The sequence below is a fragment of the Monodelphis domestica genome, chromosome 1 (assembly GCF_027887165.1).
Source record: "Monodelphis domestica isolate mMonDom1 chromosome 1, mMonDom1.pri, whole genome shotgun sequence".
In the NCBI taxonomy this organism is placed as follows: Eukaryota; Metazoa; Chordata; class Mammalia; order Didelphimorphia; family Didelphidae; genus Monodelphis; species Monodelphis domestica.
Genome location: NC_077227.1, coordinates 14,620,775 through 14,646,892, shown reverse-complemented (window position 1 = coordinate 14,646,892; position 26,118 = coordinate 14,620,775). Strand labels below are relative to the sequence as shown.

The window sequence follows — 26,118 nt, the reverse complement described above, 5'->3', positions numbered from 1 at the left end:
GAAAGCATGTGCCTAGGGCACATAGCCCATTCACAGCCACTTACATCTTGCCTGCCAGGTAGAGAGACGCGTGTGTTTAGAAGCAGAAGAAGAGAGACCAAGTAGGTGGTACAGTCAGTTTAAATACAAATTTTCTTCTCGGCCCAGGTGGGATTCTCAGGTGAGATTATATGGCATTCTGGGAAGTGCCAAGGACTTCTGGGGATTGAAGTCTGGGGTTCAAATCTCCATTTTTACAGAGGGTATGTATGTATGTGTGTGGGGTGGGGGGATGTTGGTGTTCAGTACTAAGTATTTATAAATCTCAAATTTAAGGTAGTTCTGCTCTTGTTGATAGCCACAGTAGCTTTTTTGGGTAGTTGATCTTATGTGATTGCCAGTCAGTTACCAATTGTGGCAAATAAACAAGACCCACATTTGTCTGGAATTATGTGTGTGTAATGGGGTGAAGAACTGGTAATAATCTCTGTAGAGATTAGATTTAACAAATTGACGGTTATTCAAATAAGGTTTGTGTTGACTTAAATTGGTTTAAGATTTGGACATTGGCCCATAGACTCCCCAGTTGAACTGGAAATAAACCCTGAGGAGACCAGCAGGTATGCATATTATGTGGAATGTCTCCTGGTGATCCTGAATTCCTTGCTAGTAATTGATTTACAGACATACACTTCCATTCCCCAAGTTTCCGACCAGAATGCAATCCGAACATCCTTTCATGTTGGTATCTTATTAGTTTTCTTTCTTAATGAGTTCTTCAGTATAAAAGAGAAAATTACTGGAAACGAAGTCAAGATATGTATCTCCTAGTCTCTGTGATTCATAATTTGATACCTTATCAACTTTGCTAAAAAGGCAGGAAATTCATGTATTTTGGTTTTGTTCCTGTTGTGCCTAATTGCTTTGAAAAGGTTTCAACTACTGTATTCATCCTGCCTTCATCATTTATGCGTTGCTGTAATTCCTGGTGGTCTCTGGTAATTCACTAGAATTTAAATGAATGTAACAAAGATCTGTTTTCGATAACTCAGCCACAAACATTTTCTGAGGTACATAAAACAATAGCGAAGTGCCCTGTTGTCAATCCCCTTATGCTGCCAGCCAGATGTACTGAAGCAGGAGGACAGATTGTTCTACTCTATTCTGGCAGCGAGTGAACCCCAGTTATTATTTGGGTTTAATTCTCTTTGCCTCACTAAGGTTGAATGTAGGACATAAGCATGAAACTGTGATAGTTCATTGAAGTCCTATAGAAGGATATGCTATACATTCAGTATGACTCCTCTTTCAAATAATAACATAGAATAAATATTGTTCGTAACAATTACCACCAGAAACAAAAATAAAGGGGGCTTGTGTCATAGCTTCAACTTCCACTGCAAAGGAAGAAAGGCTATCTTTATACAAAGAAATGGAAAAATGTTTTTCTTTCTCCTTCCTGGGGGGAGAGGAGGTGGGTGGAAAATATTTAAAACTATTTTACAATTTTTTTTTCATTTTTATACCCTACTCATTTCCTGATCTATTTCTCCTATTAAAACTGTCCTAGTAAGAAAATAAATGGTTAAGCAAATGCAACCAATAAGAGAGTATATCAGATGACACAAGCTGCATTCTATACCATTATTGTGCTGAAGAACAGAGATCTCCTTCATCATTTGTGTTTGCAGACCAGAATTGATAATAACAGTGTTTGAGTTCATCTGCTTTTTCAAGTTGTTAAAGTAACTGGGATTATGTAAAAAATAAATCTCTAATAAAAATATTATATTTTAAGAGATTTATTAATGATCATTAGGAATAAAGGAATAAGAGGGATACAAAAAAAAGACCATGAGCCCATGGCTGATCAACCTGTTGAAAATCCCACTCACCACTATCTAGCCATGATGCCAAAGAAGGTGGGACCAACCACATCCCTGCCTAATATCCCCTGTCTATAGGAAGTACATACTGACAGGAAGTCAGTGGGCTCCTGGGAAATGTAGTTCTTTTTTAGGGTAACAGATTTTCAATTATACAATTATAGGAGTCTCATTTGTTCTTCTCCTGATTCTACTTATATTGTTTTATACCAGTTCATACAAAAATTCCTTAGTTCAGCAGAAATCCTTCCGAGTTACTATTTTTTGTCACACAATGTCATTTCATGTTATTTCTGTACCACAATTTGTTCACTTATTTTCTAATCATTAGACATCCACATTGTTTCTAGTTTTCTGGCACTACATAAAATACTGAGGTGAAGAGACTGTAAAAAATGAGTAATTTTTTGGTCATTAACCTCATTGGCCAGTATTGGGATATTGGGTATAGAAGGTATAAACTATTTAGAAATATTTGGAAAAGATATTTTTGTATTTGCTTTAGAGTCCACAAGTTTTCTAGTGCCCTATAAAAGGTAAGAGGGACTCTTTCATTTAGTTACTCTCCAGGCATTGTATATAACGTGTTCTTGGAGGACTAGAACCCCTGGTGAGAGGGCCACTTAACCCTTTCCAGGGCTGCTCATTCACCTTTGATGTCCACCTCTCACCCCAACTCTCTCCTGTGGTTCTAAGAAACTGTAGTGTATGCAGTGATCACACCACAGCAAAACTATCTCAGAAGACAGACTAAGCCAGATTGAAGGTAACTGACAAGCCCCAAATCCATTGATGAGTTAAGAGGATGTCCACTCAAAGCATGTGCCAGCTTCCTACTGCTGAATGGGTAGATGAAAACAATTTGTTCCAACAGCCATGAAGACAACTGAGGCAGGCACTGTGGAGCACTTAGAACTTGGTCACACATTGACAAATGCCAAGGTAATCCTTTGCATCCCAGGCTAGTGTCAGTCGTCTTCATTTTTGTCTTGCCACTGGGCTTTGATGACTTAAGAAGAGACAGGCAAATACCTTTGCAAAACTCTGCCTCACATAAATCTAGTTCATGTACAAGTCAAGATATCACCTTCATGATGTCATTGATCCTCTTAAAAAACAAAAACAAAGAATGAACAAGACGTCCACAATCACCTTTATGAAGCATGTGTTTAGAGGAACAGAATTTAAATTCACATACAGTGATCCCTCACCTATCATGGGAGTTATTTTCCAGAGACCCTGGCTTTATGTGAAAATCTGTGATGTGGGGGTGTTATATTTATATTATTATTTACTTAAATTTAAGGTTTTATAAATCCTTCCCACTCTCTTATAAACCTTTTCCACACTCTTACTGAACCAATCAGCACCCAGGATACAGAACACAGCTCTGTGGTTGGTTCCATGCTTTAGTAAAAACTCCCTGATACAGAATTAGATGTATAATTTTTAAAACCCATGATGCACTGAAGCCACGATAAATGAACCATGATGTAGTGAGGGACAGCTGTAACTAAAAATAATAATAATAATAATAATAATAAAATTAACCCAGTATAAGAATAATTAAAACCACCTTTAAATAAATATTTAGAAAATCATAAAAATAACCTTATCGATTCTGTAATTATTGGAGTATAAGATAAAAAATTATTTTGGACCTTTGCCTCCATAAATATGGTTATTTTTGGTTAAAATGGCATTGATAGTCAAATTATTCTTAATGAAGACATGGGTAAATGGAACTTTAAACTCTAAAGAATAAAACATTAATATAATAGTCTTCTTGTCCTCCTCTGCCACACCATGGATGAAAGAGGGAAAGAAAAAATAAAGAGGGAAAGAAGAAAAGAAGGGAAGAAAAAAGAAATCAAAGGAAGAAAGAAATATGAAGTAAAAGGGGAAAATAAAGAAAAGAAGAAATCAAAGAGAAAGGGAGGGAGAGCTGAGAAGGGGGAAAGGGAAGAAACAGGGGAAATCCAAGTTGATCATTGCTAAGAAATTGTAACGATTTTATGAGTCCATTGCCCATTTAGTGTCAGAATACTCCAGACTATCTCAAGTTAATTTCAATTCCAACTCTAAGTATCTCAAGTACTGATTTTTATTCACTCCAGGAAAAGAGGAGCAGTAATATGGTCAGAAAACTGACAAAACTAAATAGATTAAGACCCATTCTGGTAGTTCACTGGTTAGGGCAGATGGGAAATGGAGGAGAAAGAAAGATCAATAAATACTATAGGGATGGACTTGACCATTAGTTCTGGAAAGGTTCCTCCCCACAATCCAACTCCCTACATCACTGCCGAGTCAGTTCTTTCAGAGGGGATCTCCAGCAGTCGAGAAAGGGCATCCCATTTGGTAGGTGAAATCATGTGTATATCATCTGAGACCTCAGAAATATAACCTGGGCGAAGGAGTGGAATCCACTCTCTAGGTGTAATTGCTCTCGTGGTCTCATTGCCTTTTTGTGTCAACATCATCTCATAACCCAGAATTCAACTGCCCCAGATCAAAGATCATATTTCTCCTTACAACTTGGGGAAGCATGGCTCTAGTGGCATCATAACAACCACCACTGGTTTCAATGCAGTACAGCAACAATGCACAAGCAGGACATTTTCTAAGTACTGGCTTCACCTTGCTAACTTCAGTAATGACCCTGTGATGTTACCAATTTCTTATTTCATGGCTTGAAATTGAAGAAAAACAAGGGGGGGCATGATTAGAAAAAGGAGAGGGAGAGACAGACAGACAGACAGAGAGAAAGAGACAGACAGACAGAGAGAGACAGAGACAGAGACACAGAGAGACAGACAGACAGACAGAGACAGAGAGAGATAGAGAGACAGAGAAACAGAGAGAGACAGTGAGAGAGAGACAGTGAGAGACAGAGACAGAGAGACAGACAGACAGACAGAGAAACAGAGACAGAGAGATAGAAACAGAGAGAGAGAGAGAGAGAGAGAGAGAGAGAGAGAGAGAGAGAGAGAGAGAGAGAGAGAGAGGAGAGTTGTTTGCTGAACTACAAATGAGAAGCCTCACCCTGTGGTCTCCATAAAGGTGAAAGCAGTTTTTGAAAATATGCCTCTGGGAGGTGTTTGACATTTCTAGATGCCTTTTACATTCTAATATCACCATTTGCACTTTTCATCATTTTTAAAGGAAAAAAAAAAGATGGTTGCAAATTATAAACCTTTGTTTTTCCAAACATAAGTAACAAGGGGGATGGAGAGAGATAATGCTACTTTGAGTAACAGGGACTCTACAGGGACAAAGGCAAGAATCAATTTAATCAACACTCCATAGAGACAATATATGAGGATGGAAAGCTGGAGGCTTACTTGAAATGAAAAATCATTGAGTTCATTCACCAGGAGGCAGTGTGATTCTTTGAAAAGGAAGAACTCTGAAATTCACTTTACTTTCTGCATAACCTTGACAAGTTATTTTGTGTCTCTGGGCCTCAGTATACTCATCTGTAAATTGAGGTGATTGGTCTAGATGACCTCTAAGGGATTTTCCAGGTATGCATATTTAATTTGAAAACTCCCATGATCAGAAAGGAAAAATGAAGAAGTGACTTATTCAGAGTAGAAAAGGATAGAATTTAGAATGGATCACAGAGCTACTGATTTGTCCAAGACTTTTTTATAGTGAGGAAAGTATTGGAAGTAGACTGGAAGAGAACTGGATTTGAATCCTGGCGCTGACACTTCATAGTCATATGGCCTTGAGCAATTAACTTCACTTCACAGAAACTCAGTTTCCTCATCTATAAAATGTGGCTAATGAGATCTTAATAATTCAATCATGGGGTTGATAGGATAAAATAATAACAAAATTTACATATTCACATGTATGTCAGCTATCATAATTACTGCTCCTATATGGTACTCTCTCTGCCGTGTCTGCTCTCAGTTGATTTTGTGATGAGAAACATTCAGCTTTCACGTACCCATTTTCTTTCAGACTTCAACAGCTACTGTGAACATTGTAGTGACAGATGTAAATGACAATGCTCCAACTTTTGATCCCTATCTGCCAAGAAACTTATCTGTGGTTGAAGAAGAAGCCAATGCTTATGTTGGACAAGTCAGGGTAAGTGGAAAACATTAAAATATTTCATTTTGAACAAAGTCCCAATAATATACCAGCAGTAGCTTGATGTCTGCGGTCCTTTGGACATAAGTGAGGCATACTAGAGCATTTATTCATTTTTAAAACACTGAATGCTGTTGTTATAATTCTGTTTTTATAAAAGATTCATGATGTCATTGGATCCCTTTACTGTTGGAAATTGAAATTTACATCTTATTCATGGCAATTTCATGCCTTTCATTCCATATGCACTCCAAAGACATCCCACTCAATGCCTTGGAAGCTTTCACCAAAATCTTTTTAGGTTGGATGGAGGCCAGGGCTTCACTCACAACATCATAATATTTTTTGGAACATTAGTGAACACGCTGATATTCCTAAATGGTGTTCTACAAATGTCTTACTCTCAAAGAATAAAACATTCACACCTATAAAATGCAACTCAAGTCTATTGTTTAGGTCTCTGGAGTTTCACACAGGAAATATGTGCTTATTACAAATATGATCAATTTTATGAGTGATACATACTTTGATATATAGATTCCTTATTTCAATGAGGCTGAACACTACTTCTGTGGTTAAAGTTGGACCCCATATACTACTTATCTTATGTAATATTTATTCCTGCCTATCCAGTAATCATCGCTATGACATTTATTCCATGTGCCAAAGGCTTTCTTTCCTCTGGTCCCTTTAATATTTCACAGATTTCAATTTAGATCTTCAATAGTCCATCTGATACACACATACACATAGACATACAAACACATACACACACACACACACACACACAGAGTTTCCATTTCTGATCATTGATATGATCATAGTCCAAAAGAAAGTAGATGTCATCTCATCAACACTACCCCTTTTATTACTTATGAAACTAAAGAACTACCTGGGGCATAAAATGAGCAAATAGCAGATTGGGAATTCATCTTCCAGTCCTCTGACGTCAAATCCAGGGTTCATTTTCTTGCTGCAGACTGCCCTGGATGAACTACTTTTACCCTCATTATTCATTACCAGTCAGTCACCTTTACCAAGATGCTACATGTAATCCAGTGGTTCTTTTTTTTTTTTTAACTCTTATATTCCATATTGGAATGAATACTGTGTATTGGTTCCAAGGCAGAAGAGTGGTAAGGGAGAGGCAATGGGGGTCAAGTGACTTGCCCAGGGTCACACAGCTAGGAAGTGTCTGAGGTCAAATTTGAATGTAGGACCTCCAGTCTCTAGGCCTGGCTCTCAATCCACTGAGCCAACCAACTGCCCCCAAGTGGTTCTTTTTCAAATCATTATCATTGCATTTGAATATGATGCTTTTGGGACTTTGATCTTCCACAATCCAAAAAAACATATGAGGTCTACCAGAAAGCACTATTAGCAATGGGCTCCTTTCATTTATTTATTTATTTATTTTTTATTTATTTATTTATTTATTTATTTATTTGTGTATTTATTTATTTGTTTGTTTGTTTGTTCATTCATTCATTCGTTCCTTCGTTTGTTTGTTTGTTTATTTCTTTATTTCATTTCTTTATTTTTGTGACTAGGAGCACCTTGGGATGGCTAGCCTTGTCATGTTATTTCCCAAATGCCATTCAGTCTGCTCTCTTCCTTTCTTAACTTTGAGTCCAGGTCATTTACCATTTGAAGTTATGGTTCATTAGGTTCAAACTGATAGACTGACCCAGTAGGCTTCTATTTAATTTGGAATTTATACATGAGTATATGAATAACTTAAAGATAACAGCTGATCATTTTGTGATCTCGTTAAAAGAAGCCTATTGGATTTCCTTATTGTAAGTATACATATTGATTTTAAAAGGAAAAGTATACAATAGATACTTGCTGATTTTGACATGGAGAAATGTCCTAGAGTCTTCATGATGGCATTCCAGTGTCTGCCTCAGTGAATTAGTAACATCATGCTCTATACCTGTGTAAGGGGAAAAATTAAAGAATTGGACTAAATTCATCAGACTGTGGTCACCAGGAATTAATTAATTCCAAATGAACTTTTAGTAATTTATGTATAAAATAGAGAAAGAGTGAAAGTAGAGAAATGAGAAAGAGGGAGAGTTAGAAATCTAGATTACTGAGATAGACTATTTGCTCAGGCCCTGGCTTTACTCCAGCAGGACTCCAGAAGCCCCAGCCAGAGGGTTTAGGAGTCAATTAAAAAAAGGTTTTAGCAGAGGCTAGTACCTCTCAGAAGAAGCCAGGGACAGGAGTCAGCCCGTGTGGTAGTCCTAATGGAAGCAGTGCTCAGCCAGAGCTCCTCTGAGGTCAAACTGAAGGTGAAAGACCTCATCACAGGAAGTTGGTGGCATTTTTAAATACCTTCTTTTTTGTCACTTCCTTTGCCTTCCTTCCATTTTACGTGGACCAATTTCAGCTAAAGCTTTGCTTAGGACTGCCCAGCGGGAAGTCAGTGGGTTCTGATTCATCACCCACTTTCACACACGTGGCTCACAGACCTCCCCCACTTACGGATAAGTGGGATGTATACACTTCTGGTGATTAAATCTAAAAAATGACCAGGGGAGAGTTCATCCCATCTCTCTTGCATGATTCTTTATTTTCACTCAAGATTCTACTCAGATGCCACCTCCACTGAGAATCCTTTCAGGATCCTTTTCACATGGAAGTACTTTCTCTAACATCAGCTTTGATGTGATCTAGTAAATGTGTGTGTTTGTGTATGTGTGTGTGTGTGTGTGTGTGTGTGAACTCATTGACCAAAAAATCCATTTTTCACTGTGCCTTTATGATTCTAGTGCCTAGTAGTATAGTGTTTGCACAGAGTAAGCACTTCAAAACTGGGCACTGGGTTGGATTAGAATGTGCTAGCATGCATCAATTGTACACAGATCACCTAAAGCTGGTCACCCCGTCCCAGTAGTCTTGCACTTTATGCCGTATAGACATTGTAGCTGACCTGACTTTTTTAGTGTACTGTAACAGAATGCAGTCCTGAGTCAACACTGTGTTCTCTGAGCTTTGAGACAAAAGAGCTTGAATTTATTTAACCTGAGCTGCAAATATATTCCTGTGGTGAGTGAGAGATCTACATGCTCAGTTTTTGCTGAGACAAAGGGGTAATAACTCAGGTTGAATCCCTTAAAGCCATTTCAGCATCATTAGTAAACCAGGGCTTTTAGAAGAGGAAAGAAACTCTCATTCAGGAAGAAAAAAAATCAATGTTTCCTTCAACGATACAACTTAATATTAAACAAAATAAATCAAAACCTTGGTGGCCTTGCTCTGATTAATGGGACTGTCGGCTCCCTGTATGGTAGCCCTTAAGATGAAATGAGCAGGGTTTTTTTCAGGGATTTTTGGGTTTTTTTTTTTAAGCTCAGCACGGCACAGATCTGCGCCCGAAATAAAACCCTTCTCCAAGTGGGTCACAAGTAGTATCATTTATGGGTTCTCTCTGCAAAACCAGTATAAAACAAACACAAAATTATATTTGCTGAAGTCTGGAAAAGAGTTGGAATAATAATTTTAAGAGCAGATCTATTTCAATAACATTGATTTATAATTTTTTATTGGAGTTTCATCAACATGTGTGTATTCATAGGAAGTCCTTAGGAGTCATCCATACTTTTTACCAGCACGGGATAACTGAATTATATTGATTCCAAAGGCTATTGTAATAAATAAGTACTCCATCTATCCTCCATTACTATTTTGTGAAAAGTGAAAATGACAAGGGACTCAGTAACTGGATGTAACAGTAGTACCCAAAACAATCTTCTAAAGGCAGGATTCCTTTGGTAAAGGAAGCTGTTACTGATCTAAAGACTGACCCAGGTGAAAATTCAGAGAAACCCAATTGTTGGGCACCCAGGAAATGAATCATTCACTCATAGTAAGAACAACAAAAATGGTGGCTTACATTTTATCCTGCTATAAGGTTGACATATTCTTTCCTTAAATCCACTTGCATTCTCCCACTGCACCCTGCCCCAGCTCCTCAGATAAACTTTGCAAATATTGTTAATCTAGATTTTACTAATCAAGTGACTTAGCCTCAATCAAGCTAAGTGATTTGTCCAACACAGCTAATAATCAGACTTGGAATTCCAACCAAGATCTCCCCTGAGCCTAAGAGTCTTCCAGCTACTATGTAATAGTAATAGAGGCAGCTAGGTATCCCAGTGGATTAAGCAATAGGCTTATAGATGGAATATTTGAGTTCAAATTCAGCCTCAGACACTTAGATTTGCAATATAATTTAATCTCTTTTTAGTCGCTGTCTTTATTTTGTCAACTATAAAATAAGGATAATAATACCACCAATGCACAGGGTGATGTGCAGATTATATGGAATAATATTTGTAAAGCATTTAGCAAAGTGCCTGGTGCATAACAGGTGCTTAATAAATTATCATTTCCTTCCTTCCTTCCTTCCTTCCTTCCTTCCTTCCTTCCTTCCTTCCTTCCTTCCTTCCTTGTTCCTTCTTTTCTTACCTACCTTCCTTCCTTTGGGCCTTCTTTTCTTACCTTCCTTCATTCCTTCGTTCATTCGTTCATTCCTTCGTTCATTCGTTCGTTCGTTCCTTCCTTCCTTCCTTCCTTCCTTCCTTCCTTTCTTCCTTTCTTCCTCCCTTCCTTCCTTCTTTTCTTACCTACCTTCCTTCCTTTGTTCCTTCTTTTCTTACCTTCCTTCGTTCCCTCATTCCTTCATTTGTTCCTTCATTTGTTCCTTCGTTCATTCGTTCGTTCCTTCCTTTATTCCTTCATTCATTCATTCGTTTGTTCGTTCATTCATTCATTCATTCTTTCGTTCCTTCCTTCCTTCCTTCCTTCCTTCATCCTTCCTTCCTTCCTTCATCCTTCCTTCCTTCCATTCTTCCTTCCTTCCTTCCTTCCTTCCTTCCTTCCTTCCTTCCTTCCTTCCTTCCTTCCTTCCTTCCTTCCTTCCTTCCTTCCTTCCTTCTTTCCTTTTTTCTTTCCTTCCTCCAGTCTAAGAATATCTCTTACAACTAGAGGCAATGATTTCCTAGATTGGAGAAGATTTTTCAAGTCGAGACTAGCAGACTATATTCTTAGACCAAATAAAGTAGGTTTCTCTACCAACCAGTGCCAAAGCACACACTTACAACAGAGGCCCCCTGAAAAGAGGGGAATGACAATGAAAACTCTTTAAATCAAGCTTCTAACTCTAAACTGTAAAGCTACTTCTCCAACACCTCTTGCCTGTCGCTTTTCTGGTGATTTATTAAACTACCTAATCCTTTTTTTCCTATGAATTAATTTGTTGTTCACAATTTATAGAGAATGAATTAATTCACTCATCTTTTTTATTTTTAAAGAGTTCTATTTTTCATCCATGCCTGTGGAGAGATGAACTTGACATATCTGGAAATTCTAACAAAAACAGTCAGTCTCTAGAAGAATAAAAGTCATTTTCCTTCAACTATTCAACTTTAATAGAATCTATATATTTGTGTCTGGGTTAGAACCCATTAAAAATCAAAATATACACAAAACCATTTGGAATGAGGTGATTTTCCCTCTAATTTCATTGAAGTTATTTTTTTAAATATAATAGATGGGTATCAACAGAGAAACTTTTAATTCATTGCAAATTACATGTAAATTATGTAGTAAGGCCTTACTAAGAAATTCAAGGGCTCTGTACTTTTGGTTCTGAGCTAGCTAAGATGCATTATACTAGAAAAAGTCTGAACATGAAATCAGAGGACTTTTTTTCTTTTTTTTTCAAAACCCTTACCTTCTGTCTTTGAGTCAATACTGTGTATTGGCTCCAAGGCAGAAGAGTGGTAAGGGCTAGGCATGGGGGTCAAGTGACTTGCCCAGGGTCACACAGCTGGGAAGTGTCGGAGGCCAGATTTGAACCTAGGACCTCCCGTCTCTAAGCCTGGCTCTCAATCCACTGAGCTACCCAGCTGCCCCCAGAGGACTTGTTTTCTAATCCATATAGTTCCCTTTAATTATCATGCAGGCCTTTTTTGTTTTTTTTTTGTTTCTTTTCTTTTCTTTTCTTTTTTGGCTTATTTTACTTACTTATTTGAAGAATGCTACTTGCAATCCCAAAGAATACTCCATAGATCATATGGAGAAAATTATCAATCAGCAGAAATGCTAATAAGGGAAATAAAGTCTCCAAGCCCAAAATAGGTTTATTGAGAAAGGGCCTGTATCACAATAAAGCCAGACTCTGGTCAAGACCCAAGACCCTGAGCCTTAGGAGATGACCTCTTTTATGGACAGTGTCAGATTAAAGACAGAATACAGTTAAAATTAAAATGGAATGAACATAAATCTTCCATGGGGGCAGGTCTTAATGGCACAAGTGCTAATCTGCAAAGTACAGAAATCATCACTCTGGGTGGTAACTAATATCTATTATTGGGTTGGACCTTTGCTAGGCCTCTGCACAAGAAGGAGACAGGATCTGATTTTTGCTGACTATTCTTAGTCAGGAATCAGTCACCTCCTGTCTGTGTTCTGACCTAAAGTTGGCACCCAAGGATGACCGTCCTAAGCCACTGCACCTAGTAGATGGGCATCCTATACGCCTGCCTTATTTCAGGCACCTAAAGGCAGCCCTCCACCTCCTGAATGACTATCTTATGTTCTGCAGGCAGCAGGGTGCCGTAGGCTTGGTAGGAACATTTGTGTTACAGTCTTAAGGTCAGAGTGCCTGTCAGTAAGATTTAATACCCCTCTAAGCTAATTTTTTCTTAGCTAATGCTTATAATTCATAAAGCTAGCTATATTATTTGACTATTAATTCAAAACTAATGCTTGTGTTATAAAATAATCCTATCATAATCATAAAGGGAATGGGGGGTTTCACATTCACCATCAGAACTTTCCCTTCACCCACCCCAATGTTCCTTCTACAAGTATCTGAACTTATCAAGAAATTAGTCCTCACCCCACCTTTTTTCTCTATTTTAACATATTAATAATGACAATAAATAATCAGGCTTAGGCATTAGTGAACATCCAGGAAAGAATCACTCCCAAATAGCTGTCCATTTAGAAGTTTGATTACCCTAGGCCAGCCATAGTTTTATTGGGCAGCTAGGTGGTGCAGTTGTTAGAACATTGGGTTTGGAAACAGGAAGACATCTTCTTGAGTTCGAGTCCAAACTCACCCACTGACTAGCTGTGTGACCCTGGGCAAATCTGCTTGTCTCAGTCCCTCATCTGTAAAATGAACTGGAGAAGGAAATGACCAACCCCTGCAGTATATGTGCCAAGAACCCCATCCAAAATATGGGATCAGGAAGTTGGACATGACTGAAATGACCGAAAAAATAGTTTTGTGAAAAGGGAATGAACTCTCCCTTTGCTTTAAGTTAATCAGGACTTGGAATTCCCTTCCCTTTTAATTTAACCACTCAGGAACTTGAAGATCCTTTATCATTGATTACAATTACAGAAAAAGAAAGTTCACACCCTCAGAGACAGGAAATTGACCCCACAGACACTGCCTCCCTCAGCAGTCAAACAAATTAAGAAACTATGATTGGCTCCTGAGATGTGATGTGGAGAGAACTGCGTATAAGTGGGTGCCCAGAACTGCTCAGCCTCTGTTGCACTGGTGGCCCTTGCTGAAGGGACTCTCAGACTCATTTTTGGATTCCTGTGTTGGTGACTTGGACTTGAAGGGAGACACTTACTCTGGGGACTCTTACCGAAGAGATTCCTGAGCTCTTCTGACTAGAGATTGGAACTTTGTTGGAGGCCAACTTCAGTTTGTTGGAGCAGACTCCAGGGAGATGGGTTAGGCAATTCTCTACCTCTTTCCTACATTTCCCTCTCTTTACCCTCTCTACTTTTCTTTTTTAAACCCTTACCTTCTGTCTTGGAGTCAATACTGTGTATTGGCTCCAAGGCAGAAAAGTGGTAAGGGCTAGGCAATGGGGATCAAGTGACTTGCCCAGGGTCACACAGCTGGGAAGTATCTGAGGTCAGATTTGAACCCAGGACTACCCAGCTGCCCCCTCTTTACTCTCTCTACTTTGCTGTACTAAAGCTGCTAATAGTCTCAATTTAATTGTAATTATTACAATTTGGTGACCACCCTTTTTAACCCTTACAATTTGGCTCAGCACAAAGGTTTGATGAGTACTCTCATTCTCTCCACTTCCTTCACTTTTTACTCTCTAAAATTATCCTTAAGTAAGTTTGTTAGTGGCTAAGTCTGGAGTTTGGAACTCCCACTTACTGCTCTAAGTTTGTAGAGCAGTTTGAAATAGACAAAAAGGCAGATTAGCCTCATGGCTACAGCCTGGTCTGATACCATAAAGTGGTTTAGAAGCCCCTTGTTTCTACAGATATGGATAAGCTCCACTTTTGCTGCCTCCGACCATTGCTAATTCCCCAAGAGTTCTGTGTGGACTGGTGAGGTCTAATGCCTTTTCCCTTAAATTGAGAACAGCTGAGTGGCTGGCCATTGCTTGCTTCTGTATGGGAAGCAGGGTTTTGCTTTGTTTTTGTTTTTGTTTTTTGTTTTTTAATAACAGTCAGCAAGCCTTCAGGTGAGACACTTCTACTCCCCCATCCCCCCCAGCTACTATTCCATTCCAGTTGAGATCAGAAGAAAACTCATCAACATATTGTCCAAGCAGAAGGAAATTCTTTAGGTATAAAAACATTAAATGGCTGTATACAGCTATGATTCTCCTCATTTTCTAGATGATCAACCCAAGACTAAGTGACTTTTCAGGTTCACATAAACAGGAAGGATCTGAGGGAGCATGATCATTTTCACCAGTATCAAAATTTTTCATAGTTTTCAAAGTACATTGGTTATCTCTAAAAAAAATAAATGAAGAAAAACTCAGAGGATTCCTTCTCCCAAGTATGACGATACTGCTGAATATTTCATTGTGCCCAGTGGCCCATTGGGAGCTTTCTAGTCACACTGTTGATAAGGTTTTGTTATGCAGGCCAGTCCTGAGCAACTAAGGAGGCAGATAAGTGATGGTCCTTCCCCTTCCCTTTAACTTTTCTTTTAAAGTTTATTCAGCAAGGATCTGAAGTATTAGAAAATAAGCCTGTCAAATCATTTCTTTCTGGCACATATTATTGTCACCACATACGTCAGAATTCTTAGGACTCCTCACTTTGTGTGCCTCGGCATTATAACTTTCAGGTTTCTCACTCCACCAGGATCAAACCCTCCTCCGTAACATATAACCAACCTGTAAGTTCCTTTTCGAAATAGCTCATGGATAAATTCAAAGAGGGAGGTTACCGTTCTACAAATCAAGCTTCTTATTAACTTATAATTTTATAATGAGTACTTATTAGAGGCAATTTCCATACTTTATTAAAATCATTTATATAACACTCATTAAGAGTAGCAGTAAGCCAACAAATGTGGCTTATAGCTCCAAGAAGAGTGCTTTCTATCAAAATGCTTATTAAAACTATGGTCCCTCATAGTCCCTAAGAAACAGGCAAAAAATGTAACTTACAGACATGTCCAAAGTTCCCTCTGCTCTGTGACATTCTTTGGAACTAACTTCTTTCTTAATTACCTGACATTCTGGCATGACTTCCCTAGTCTCTTGTACAGGGTGTTGGTTTGGGCTAGGGCAGTGATGGTGAACATATGGCATGGGTGCCAGAGAAGGCACACAGAGCACCCTCCTTGGAAACCACCTCCCCCAGTTTGTTAAAGCAGAAAGACTCAGGCAGGCATTGCTGCTCCCTTCCCTCTCTCCACCATGCCTGATGACATCTTTTCTCATCACCCACCCCTCTGCGTAGCAGCCCAATGGGAGACTACAAGGGATAGAGTGGATGACTCACAGGAAACAGAGCTGGAGGGGAGCAGAGTGCTTGGGCCATTCCCTTCCCCCTCTCTACACTTGCTGAGGACATTCCTCACTTTGCCCATCACCCCTTGTCCCAGCAACCCAACTGGAGTGCTTTCTCCCTCCCCTGTGTGTGTGGGAGTTGGGGACAGGGCATGTCTAGCACTCAGTCAGTGGAGGAGCACTGCACATGATCTCTGGTGGGGTCGCCCAGCCTGGCACTCAAAAGTTCTCCATCACTAGACTACAGGATCTGTGATCATCAGAGGCCAGAGATCAGATCTTACCCTTGAAATACACTAGCTATGTTAACCATGAATATGGCACAGGAAGAGCAAATTTGAACCTCATCTTTTTCTATAAAATGGGAATAATGATACTTATAATATCTAGCTCTTGAGATTATGAGTCTGAAACATGAAATAATATGTCAACTGTTACCATAGAAGCATTTCTCAGATGCTATTTAAATTTAAGTCATTATCATTTGGCATTTGTATTTTGTTCTGAAACTGAACTGTCCATCTTCTTTCTAATTATTAGTGCCAATAATAATAAGAGCTAATATTTATAAAGCTCATAAAGATTAAATTTATGAGTTTTTTTCCTCTCCTTTGATCCTTATGAGAAACTAGTAAATTAGGAATATCACTCTCTTCTATAGATTAGAAACTGAAGCTGAAAGATGTCACATAGGTAGTAATTAGGCAATGAAGTGACACTATTTATGGAGGAATAGACTTGACTCAACTAGACTTGAATTTAAATCTTTCCTCATACAATTACTACTATGTAATGCGAGGCAAGTCATTTAGAGTCTTTCAATGTCATTGTCTCATCTGGAAAATGGAGGATGATAAAAGCACAAGGTCATTGTGAAGATGAGATAACAGACACATACATGCAATATATAATCATACATCAATACGATATATATCTTAACTATGATATATACTTATATATAATATATAATTTCATATTATATATGTGTATATAACTTGTAAGTTCAAAAACTATAGAAATGCTGTGTTGTGTACGATAACTAAAATTAATTAAGGATTCTATAAAACATGGCTAATTCAATACTTCTTCCCTGCCTTGCCCCTTAACTTTCCTGGCGGAAGAGGAGTTCTAACCAGAGTAAAAGGCTAATTTATGAGATTCACCACTGTTTGTTCAAGCCAGGATTTGCTTTGAGAACTTTGCACTGGTTACTTTGACACCTTTTTGACTTCCTGTCAGAGATCATTTTTACACATTAACTGGATGAGATACCCTCTTGCAAAAAAGGCATAGTGGATTGTAAATACAAATAACTCATATTTAAATATTACATTTGAATATGACAACCTTTTTAGACCAAGAAATATATTTAATGCACTTTTCTGCACACTCTTTAAAGATATAACCCAAAGATTTAAGATGTGCTCTGGGAGAGAAATATATAAAAATGAGTAGCTTTAAGCATATCAATGATATTTTTCATAAATAATACATGTCTATGTAAATATGTTGCTTTGGACACAATAGTGGAACTGATGAAGTGGTACTTTTCAGAACCATTTTAAAAAATTCGATTGTATGCAATGTGTCTTCCATATATTTGGCAGAGTGAAGTAGAGTATGGCAGGTGGGCCTCTCCTTCAAATTGTATTATCACTCTTAAAATGCTTCTTGTTTACTATTGAAAGGTTATGATAGTCTGGTAAGAAATAAGGGAAATTGTCTACTGGGGAAGAATAAGAAATCAAATGCGCAAAGATTATTATTCTCAGTTATCCTTCCTTTTATAATGCTTGTCTCTCTAAGCACCAACAAAAAAGCAAAAGTGAAATAATTTATACACCTTAGTGTAGAACTTCCAAATTAATTATCTCACTTATTCATGTTTTTCATTATATCTATGAAGTTTTAAGCCTCTTGACCTATTAAGAGAGAGAACATTCTTTGTAATTCATGAACCCAAAATCACAGAGATAGATCTAAATTGGAGTTTAGTCTAGTCCAATCCAGTGCTTAGCACAGCTTATGGCACATAGTAGGTTCTTAATAAAGGGTTATTGATAGATAGTCCAAACCTGACCAAGAATTCCTTCAACATTATTCCAGATAAAACGTTTTCCAGTCTTTTCTTAAAGACCTCTGCCATTACTGAACCCACCATTTCCAGAGACAGTCTGTTACAATTTGGAGAGCTCTAACTACAGGAGAGTCATTTACATCAACTAGGATATATTTCATGATGGTGGTGATGAAAGGAACTAAAATAGAGGTCATTACTCGATGTTATGTTCTAATAACAATTTACAGGGTCTTTTTAATGGAATTTCAGTTTGACTTCGGACTCCTTGATTCCTTTTAGATGTTGATAATTTTAGAAAGATCTTAGTTATCCTCCATTCCATGTGGCCTTCCTGTAAAGTGATAACAATTAGAAGACATCCATACCATCTCATCCCAACTTAACTATTATCACAGGATCATAGATCTTGAGCTAGAAGGGACTTCATTAGGCATGTGGTTCCACCTCTTCATTTCATCAACAAGACAACAGAGGCTCAGAGCAGTGAGTTCATCTCCCCAAGATTTTTCAGATAATAATAGGGCCAAGATACAAAAGCAATCCTCTGACTCCAAATACATTGAACCACATTGTTCTTACATTATCCATGGCCTCTCATTAGTGCAATTTTGCCTTAAAAAAAAAAAACAAAACTCAAAGGGGACAATCCATTTATTATTCATTCAATGCAACTTCCTATTTCCAGACTTCTCTGAAATAAGGTCTCCACTTTATTCTAAACAACTCTCACTTCAATGCACTGGTATATCTGCATGTAGAGAGGAGCAGAGTAGGGTAGGGTTAGAATCCTGGCTATACTTACTATATTAGCACGTTTGTAGATCTTGTTAACTATTCTCACATCATAGCCAGGATGAATCTTGAGGTAGCTCTTCAAACTGTCCTGATTTTCACATTTATGCATAGCACACACACACACACACACACACACACACACACATCTCAATTAATACAATTATGAAAGATTTAAAATTTTACTTATTTACACATTGGCAAAATGAAGGAGCCCTTTCAAGCCCTCTTAAGCAATGCTTCACTGTCCTTTTTATGCTTTAAGGACCTCTAATATTATTGACATAGATATTCCTGTCACTGGTGGTGATTGCAACCCTTCTTTGTCTCAGTAAATAATTTTTTATTATTGTTGTTGGAATTTGATCATCCTTTGGCTTACTTAGAAATCTAAAGAAAGCAAACGTATTCTATGGCCCCATGCTCCCATTGAATAAAACTAGACAGTTAGCCAGAGTTTGCTCCTAACATAGTCTTCAGGAACCCAAGATCATATCCACTCCTGATGAGGCACCAGGGGAGGACTTTGGCCCTCACATTATTTTTCACCATCTGTACTCCTTGGCCTTGATGAGGGAGATCCTCTCACCTACTGGTCATCATTTTACAAGATTGTATCAGCTTTTTGGGAAAGCTGATTGACTCAGTGGATTGAGAGACATACATAGAGACAGGAGATCCTAGGTTCAGATCTGATCTCAGACCCTTCAGAGCTATGTCACTCTGGAAAAGTCACTTGACCCCCATTGCCTAGCCTTTACCACTCTTCTGCCTTGGAACCCATTCCCAGTATTGGTTCCAAGATGGAAGATAAGGGTTTGAAAAAAGAAGATTGTCCTATGCATTGCTTTGGTACTCACAACTCCTCAATAACCCTCAGACCCTTTTGCCCCTCTGATTAGAGGCCTACAAAGGGGAGCAAAGAAGAGAGCTTCCATTTAAAGACTACATTTCTTAGACTGAACTCCATCATTTCCCCAGGTTGAGTACACTTTTCCTTTGTTGCCTTTTTGAGTTGTGTTGAGTGTTGTCTTCCCCCATTCCATTGAAATGTCTTGGAGAACAGAGATTTTCTTTTGTTGTTTTTAATTTATATCTCCACTGCTTAGCATAGTGTCTAGCACATAGTAGGTACTTTATAAATATTGATTGACTGGCTGACTTTCTACAATGCTCCCATTGACAAAACCATTTACTTCACAAAGCTCAGCAGCCAGCTCATGTGTTGTCCCTGGATAATGTTGGGTATGATGCTTCTGTGCACTTGATTCTGCAAGTTCTCAGGCAAGTTGTACCCAAACTGTTTCATGGTAGCTAGAAACAATGAGCAGGGTGGTCATCATAGCTGCCATTCTCTACCAAATAGCTCAGTAAGAGTCAGGGGAACTTGGGAACAGACCCTCCTGATCCACATGAGGATCACAGCCCTGCAGGTGGGTCACAAGCAACCATCCCTCCCACCCAGAAGAAGCTGCATGGCACCTGCCATATAACCATTTAGAGAAGTCGGATCCAGCTATAAATCAGACCTGGCTGCCAGGAAACTCATAAAATCATAGATCCTGGAGGCCAGGAGTTACAAGGCTATCTAGACCATCCTGAACATGTCTAAGTAAGCAGCTAGTCCAAGTTACCATGCAACTTTACTTGAACAACTCCAGTAATGGAGAATCAACTTCCTCCTCAAGCAATCCTCATTCTCCTTGGCATAACTCTCCTCAGGCTATTTTGTTTTACTGGATATTAACCCTAAATTGGACTCTTCAGCTTCCATCCATTACACATATAGCCAAATGAGATCCAGTAGAAATTGAATCCCTTTTCTAGGGAATAACATATAAAATATGGAAGAAAGTCATTATCTGTCACTTCTCCAAGCTAATTATCCCCCCACTTCCTTCATAGAATGTTGATTTAATGTGGTCTTAAAGCACTTTACCCCAGTGGTTACTGTCCTATTAATATTATTCAAGTTAACTCAATCCTCATGGCTAAAAAGGATATGGTAGAATTAGATGATCACACTAAACAAGGTGATTAATCTCTTATTTCCCTGTATACTTCTCCTGTCCTATAATTTACAGTTGTTGCTTCTCTGCCCCAGTGGAGAGAATGTAAATAGCAATGACCTTCACAGATTAGATCACTGATAGCCTTCCCTCCTTACCCCGGACCCACACACAAACCCAGTATGTACTCCCTTAATTTTATTTTATTTTCTCTCTGGCTCTGTCAATATCTTTGTCTCCCTCCTTCCTCCTTTCCCTCTCTGGCCCTTTTCCCATCTGCTCCAGTCCAGAGACTTCACAACCCAAAGAAGCAGAGTTGAGAAAATTCAGGTGCAATGTGGCATAATAAATAGCTCAATTAAATGCCAGTTAGGCTTCCACATAAATAGCTAATTTGGGAATCACTGTGTTTTATTATCCTTCATTTAATTTTTACATTCCTAACGAAATGGTCAGAGGAATCTTGTGTTTCTAACTTCCTTCACATGATCTTTCAGAGGTTCCTTAGTTCTTCAAGCACCTTCTCCTTTCTCTTTTCTTATTTAAAAAAAAAAAATTTCTGCCTTTCTTATTTGCCCAAGGAAGCTGGTCTATAGTCAAGGGAGGATAGTGGAAGAGCAAATAGAGTGCTCTAGAATACCCAAATATCTCTAGATAATGGAAAGAACCATTTTCGTTTGTTTTTAACACAATTCCTGTTGCTAAAGCAAAAACAGGAATTTCTGGTCAAATTTATCCAAATGTTTGCATAAACTTTCATATTAAATAGGATCACTTACATAAATGGTGGGAAAGGACCATCAAAATCATGAAATGCAGCCTTTTCATTTTTCCAAAGAAGGATACTTGGGTCCATCGAGATAAAACTACAGATCCAACAATATAACCCATGTCTCTGTTTCCAAACCTAGTACTCTGCTGATAATTATACCACATCTGGGATCCTAAAGTTGTTTTGTCCTTCATTTTCTTTTCTTTTATGAAAACTTTTATCTTCTATTTTAGTATCAATACTGTGCATTGGTTCTGTAAAAATAGAATTGAACTCTGGACTTCAATCCCCACAAGCCCTTGCTCCACTTCCTCAAAATGCTTTGTAATCTCACTGAATTCTCAGGTGGGCAGAGATCAGGAAGGGATTTAACCTGATTGCAAAGGCTTTTGTGCTCTTTTTTGGACTTCCATTTTGGAGCAGATGTGGCTCTTCCATGATGTAAGATTATCTTGTCTAGGCCTCTCTGGCCTAGGCACATGTTTCTTATCCTGTATTTTCTTTAATCCTTAATCATTAATAAACTTCATAAAAATATAATACTCCTTATAGAGAGAAACTAATTTCTACCTGCCTCAGTCTCCTCAGTCTCCCCTAAATTTTAATCTTTACAGTTCCAAGGATCTATAAGCATTAGGAAATGGGGGCTAAGTGACTTACCCAGGGTCATACACCTGGAAGTGCCTCAGGACAAATTTGATCTCAGGACTTCCTGTCTCAAAGTATGAATTTCAATTCACAAAGCCAGTAGGTTCATTTTAAAAGAGAACCAATGACATCACAGGGTGGTGAGTTGCAAATGAATTGGATTTTAGTGAGAAAAAATTATATAAGGTCCTCAGACTCATTCTCTCTTCCAAACCAGAGATATGGTTCAGATTCTAGAGAATGTAAGACTTTAAGCATAGAGTCCTACATTTGGAAATGAATTGACAAATCACCCTAGCTACCATTTCATAAAATGTAAGCATCACATGCTAAAATTTTTGATGTTTGATTCTTGTGTTTTCTGTAAATTTTTTTAATGTTTTTAATGGGGCTTACTTGGATTTATTATGTGTGTTATTTAAATCCGAATTCATTATAATTAGGTCATTTGTCTTTTCTACCAATTAACTTTATCTTAGCACAAAAGAAATAATAATGAATTTGGCTCAGCATATTCATAGTGAACCTATCCTACTTCCTTTTATTTTTAAAGGCACTCAAAACAAAGATTCAGTCATTAACCAACTGAATAATTTTAAAATTTATATTCAATAGATTTTAGGTAGAACTGTTACTAATTACTTATTGAGTTGGGATATATACACTTAAATCCATCTCTTACTAGCTGGATCTATCTGTCTGTCTATCTATCTATCTATTGAGAGATGGATTTAAACTTAGGACCTTTATTTTTTTTTCTTTTGAAGTAAAGCATTTAGAGCTGTGCGAAGGAAATTCTACAATTCACCCACATACATAATTTGTATTTTTCAAAGAAGAAATAATATTGTGTGGGGTAGAAATTGAGTGGCCCTTGGAAATTTCAAAGTTCACCCTCCTTTACCACTTATTAACAAAAATATAACTGTGGAAATAAATCCTTCAAAATATAAGGCTTTATTGAGAGAAAGAAAGACACAGAGAGAGATGGGGCAGGGGCACTGTCTCAGATTGAAGACCCAAGACAGATGCCCCAAGGGATTACAAAGAAAATGTGGGGCACTGTCTCAAGTTGTGACCCAAGACAAATGCCCAACCATTCACAGAAAAATCTCATTTATATAGGAGAGTCATGATGAGATCAAGTCTCCCAGAAGGGATTATAACATTGTACAATAGTGTTGAATAGTTTTATATTGGCTTTACAGTGAACACATTCAATCTTATTAACATCTTCAAGAAACTGGAGAATAGCTTCACAAATATTTTGAAGAAATGACCAGGAAATTGGAAATAGATACAAAGAGGGGAAGTAGCTCATGACTGGATTATCTAAGAAGGGCTACAAAGATACAGTAGGAGAGTCTTCCAGGACAAAAGGATATTCAAGATTGCTATTTAGGGTTTGGTCCCAATGCCTCAGGATCTTAGACCTTTAGCCTGGGACTCCTGCTTGGGGCAATTCCCAGACAGATTCTCTTAAAGCTGCAAAGCTTTGGTAAGAAACGGGGAGGGGGGGACACCAACATTTAGATATTCATAACTTTTCTTAACTTGAGGATAATGCACTAATTTCTCACTTCAAACAATAGTAATATCATCAAGAATTATCATGCTTCTTTCATGATGTTTGTGGTGTAATTAAGAGAGTGATGTCTCTAGAATCCAAAAGATCTTGCTTCAAATTCAGCCTCAAACATTTACTAGCTCTGTGATCCTGGTCAGTGACTTAACCTCTATTTTACTCAGTATTTTCTTCTATAAAATGGGTAACATAATAGCATCTATGTTATAGGATTATTGTAGGGATTAAATGAGATAATATTTGTAAAAAGCACACTTAGAATAGTGCCTGGCAGATGATACATACATACATACATGCATTTATGTATATGTATATATTAAAAATTAAAATTAATGTCTCAATAATAAAAATGTTATATTTTAAGGGATTTATTAATGATCATTAGAAATCAAGGAATAAAGAGGATACAAAATAAAGACCATGTGCCCATGGCTGATTAGACCATTTAAGAATCCTGAATCTCACCACCATCACCACACTTGCTACACGCCCAAGAGAGTGAGCAGTTCTACCCACTCAATATTTATCCCCATCTACAGGAAGTACATAATGACAGGAAGTCAGTGGGCTCCTGGGAAATGTAGTTCTTTTTTCAGGTAACAGATTTTCAATTATATATATATATATATATATATATATATATATATATATATATATATATATATATATATATATATATATATGTATATGTGTGTGTGCACGTGTTCTTAATCTTTTCTCCTTTCTTATTCTTTCATACATTAAGACTTCCTAGGGGATAGATATTGTTTGTATAGAACTCTGAAAATGTTAGTAACTCTTGATTATATAACAAATCATCTCTCAAATGTGCAGGGCTTTCTCTCAGATTCATCCTCCAGGAAAAGCAGAATAACCAGGTAGAAAACCCAGACCACAGGGGATTCCGTAGCTTTGTGACTATGAACCTGCAGAGATTTCTAGCTGACTGATAGTGATTGATTCCAGGGGCAGTTCCAGGACCAAACTCACAATATTATTGTTCAGGCCCTAAACCAGATCACAAACTGGCAGAATTTATAATAGGACAGCAACACTGGGACTAGATTAGATCTCTTTAGGAGGACTGAAAATTTACAAGTTCCAAGCTTGAGATATCCATATTCATCATGAAAGATTATAACACTCAAATGCTGAGAAAGTAGTAGCAGGAACCAGAAGGACTCCAAATAGGACTGAATATATACCAAGTACTCTTTCCAAAACTATGCAGGACCTGTGTGAAAATCCAGAGTAAGAAAGCAAAGCTGGAAGAGTAAGTAAACAAGCAAACAAAAAAAAAATCTTACCCTCAAGTTTTTGTTACATTGTAGGCACTCAGTTGCCTGTTACATTGAATTTGCCCAACAATATACATTTGGGTGGTTTCTCCTATTAGTCAATGATTATTAGAAGTCCTAAACCATTGACTGTTATGTCTAGATGGAAAGTGTTTTTAGTTAAACTATACAGTAACAAGGTGATACAATGGATAAAATGTGAAACTTATTTGTAAAATTTATATTGAATTATACTGATTTTTTAATCTGAAACTTTTCTTGAACCTCAGATTCTAAAAGTCAGCCTGCCTTTAATAATTTACACCCAGACCTCAGGGCATCTCACTGGACTGGCTTTTGTCAAATGAAGGGTGGGGACTAATTCCTTATTTTTCTATAAACAAAAACTCTCTTAGGCAATGAAATCAGCAAGCTCTAACTGCCATTTTGGACTACATTGATGCAGATACATGGCAAGGAGGAAGGGGATGTTTCACAATCCCTCCTCTTCTTATTTTGAAATAACAAGTGAGGAGTTTGGGTCTCTAAGCCCACTTGGTTAGCAGCTATTTAATAATCAGAGATGTCTTGGGCCTGGATGATGAGTGCTGGAATTTGCTCACTCTTTTGCCCTGTTCACACTCATTGGTGCCCCTTTGGTTTATCAAGGAAGTCTACTACCTCAGGTTCTTCATCTATAAAATGAGATCAGTAATATCACTTAGGCAGCATAGTGAATAGAGTTCCAGACCTGGAGTTAGGAAGATTCATATTCCTGAGTTCAAATTTGGTCTTAGATACTTAATAGTTGTATGACCCTGGGCATGTCTCTTAACCCTATTTTCTTCAGGTCTTTATCTGTAAAATAAGCAAATACTCCAGTATCTTTGCTAAGAAAATCCCTAAGTGAGAACATGAAAAGTTAGACACAACTAAAATTGTTGTGGGGATGAAGAGGTTTACCCCTGGGGTTTGGGAAGGACACCTTTTGCAAGAATTCAAGACTCCAAAACTTATCTTAAAATACATTTAATAAAAATAAATAATAAAATAAAATAAAATAAAAACAAAATAAAAAGAGAAATTTATTAATTTAAAGAGTAATGTTGAGAATGGCCAGGAGAATGGTACAGGTGAAACAGCAAGATGGGGAGCTGCTCCTTGGGAGGACAAC

At 37.7% G+C, this 26,118-nt stretch overlaps 1 protein-coding gene across 2 annotated transcripts in view; it reads left to right on the top strand.

Moving 5' to 3' along the window:
• The window catches only part of PCDH15 (protocadherin related 15), a 1,570,906-nt gene that overhangs the window by 1,289,071 nt on the left and 255,717 nt on the right, over positions 1-26,118 (top strand). For both annotated transcript variants that reach the window (XM_056795634.1, XM_056795629.1), the window contains one exon: positions 5,838-5,966. In XM_056795634.1, coding sequence (XP_056651612.1) covers positions 5,838-5,966 — 129 coding nt within the window. The remainder of the gene's footprint in view (positions 1-5,837; positions 5,967-26,118) is intronic.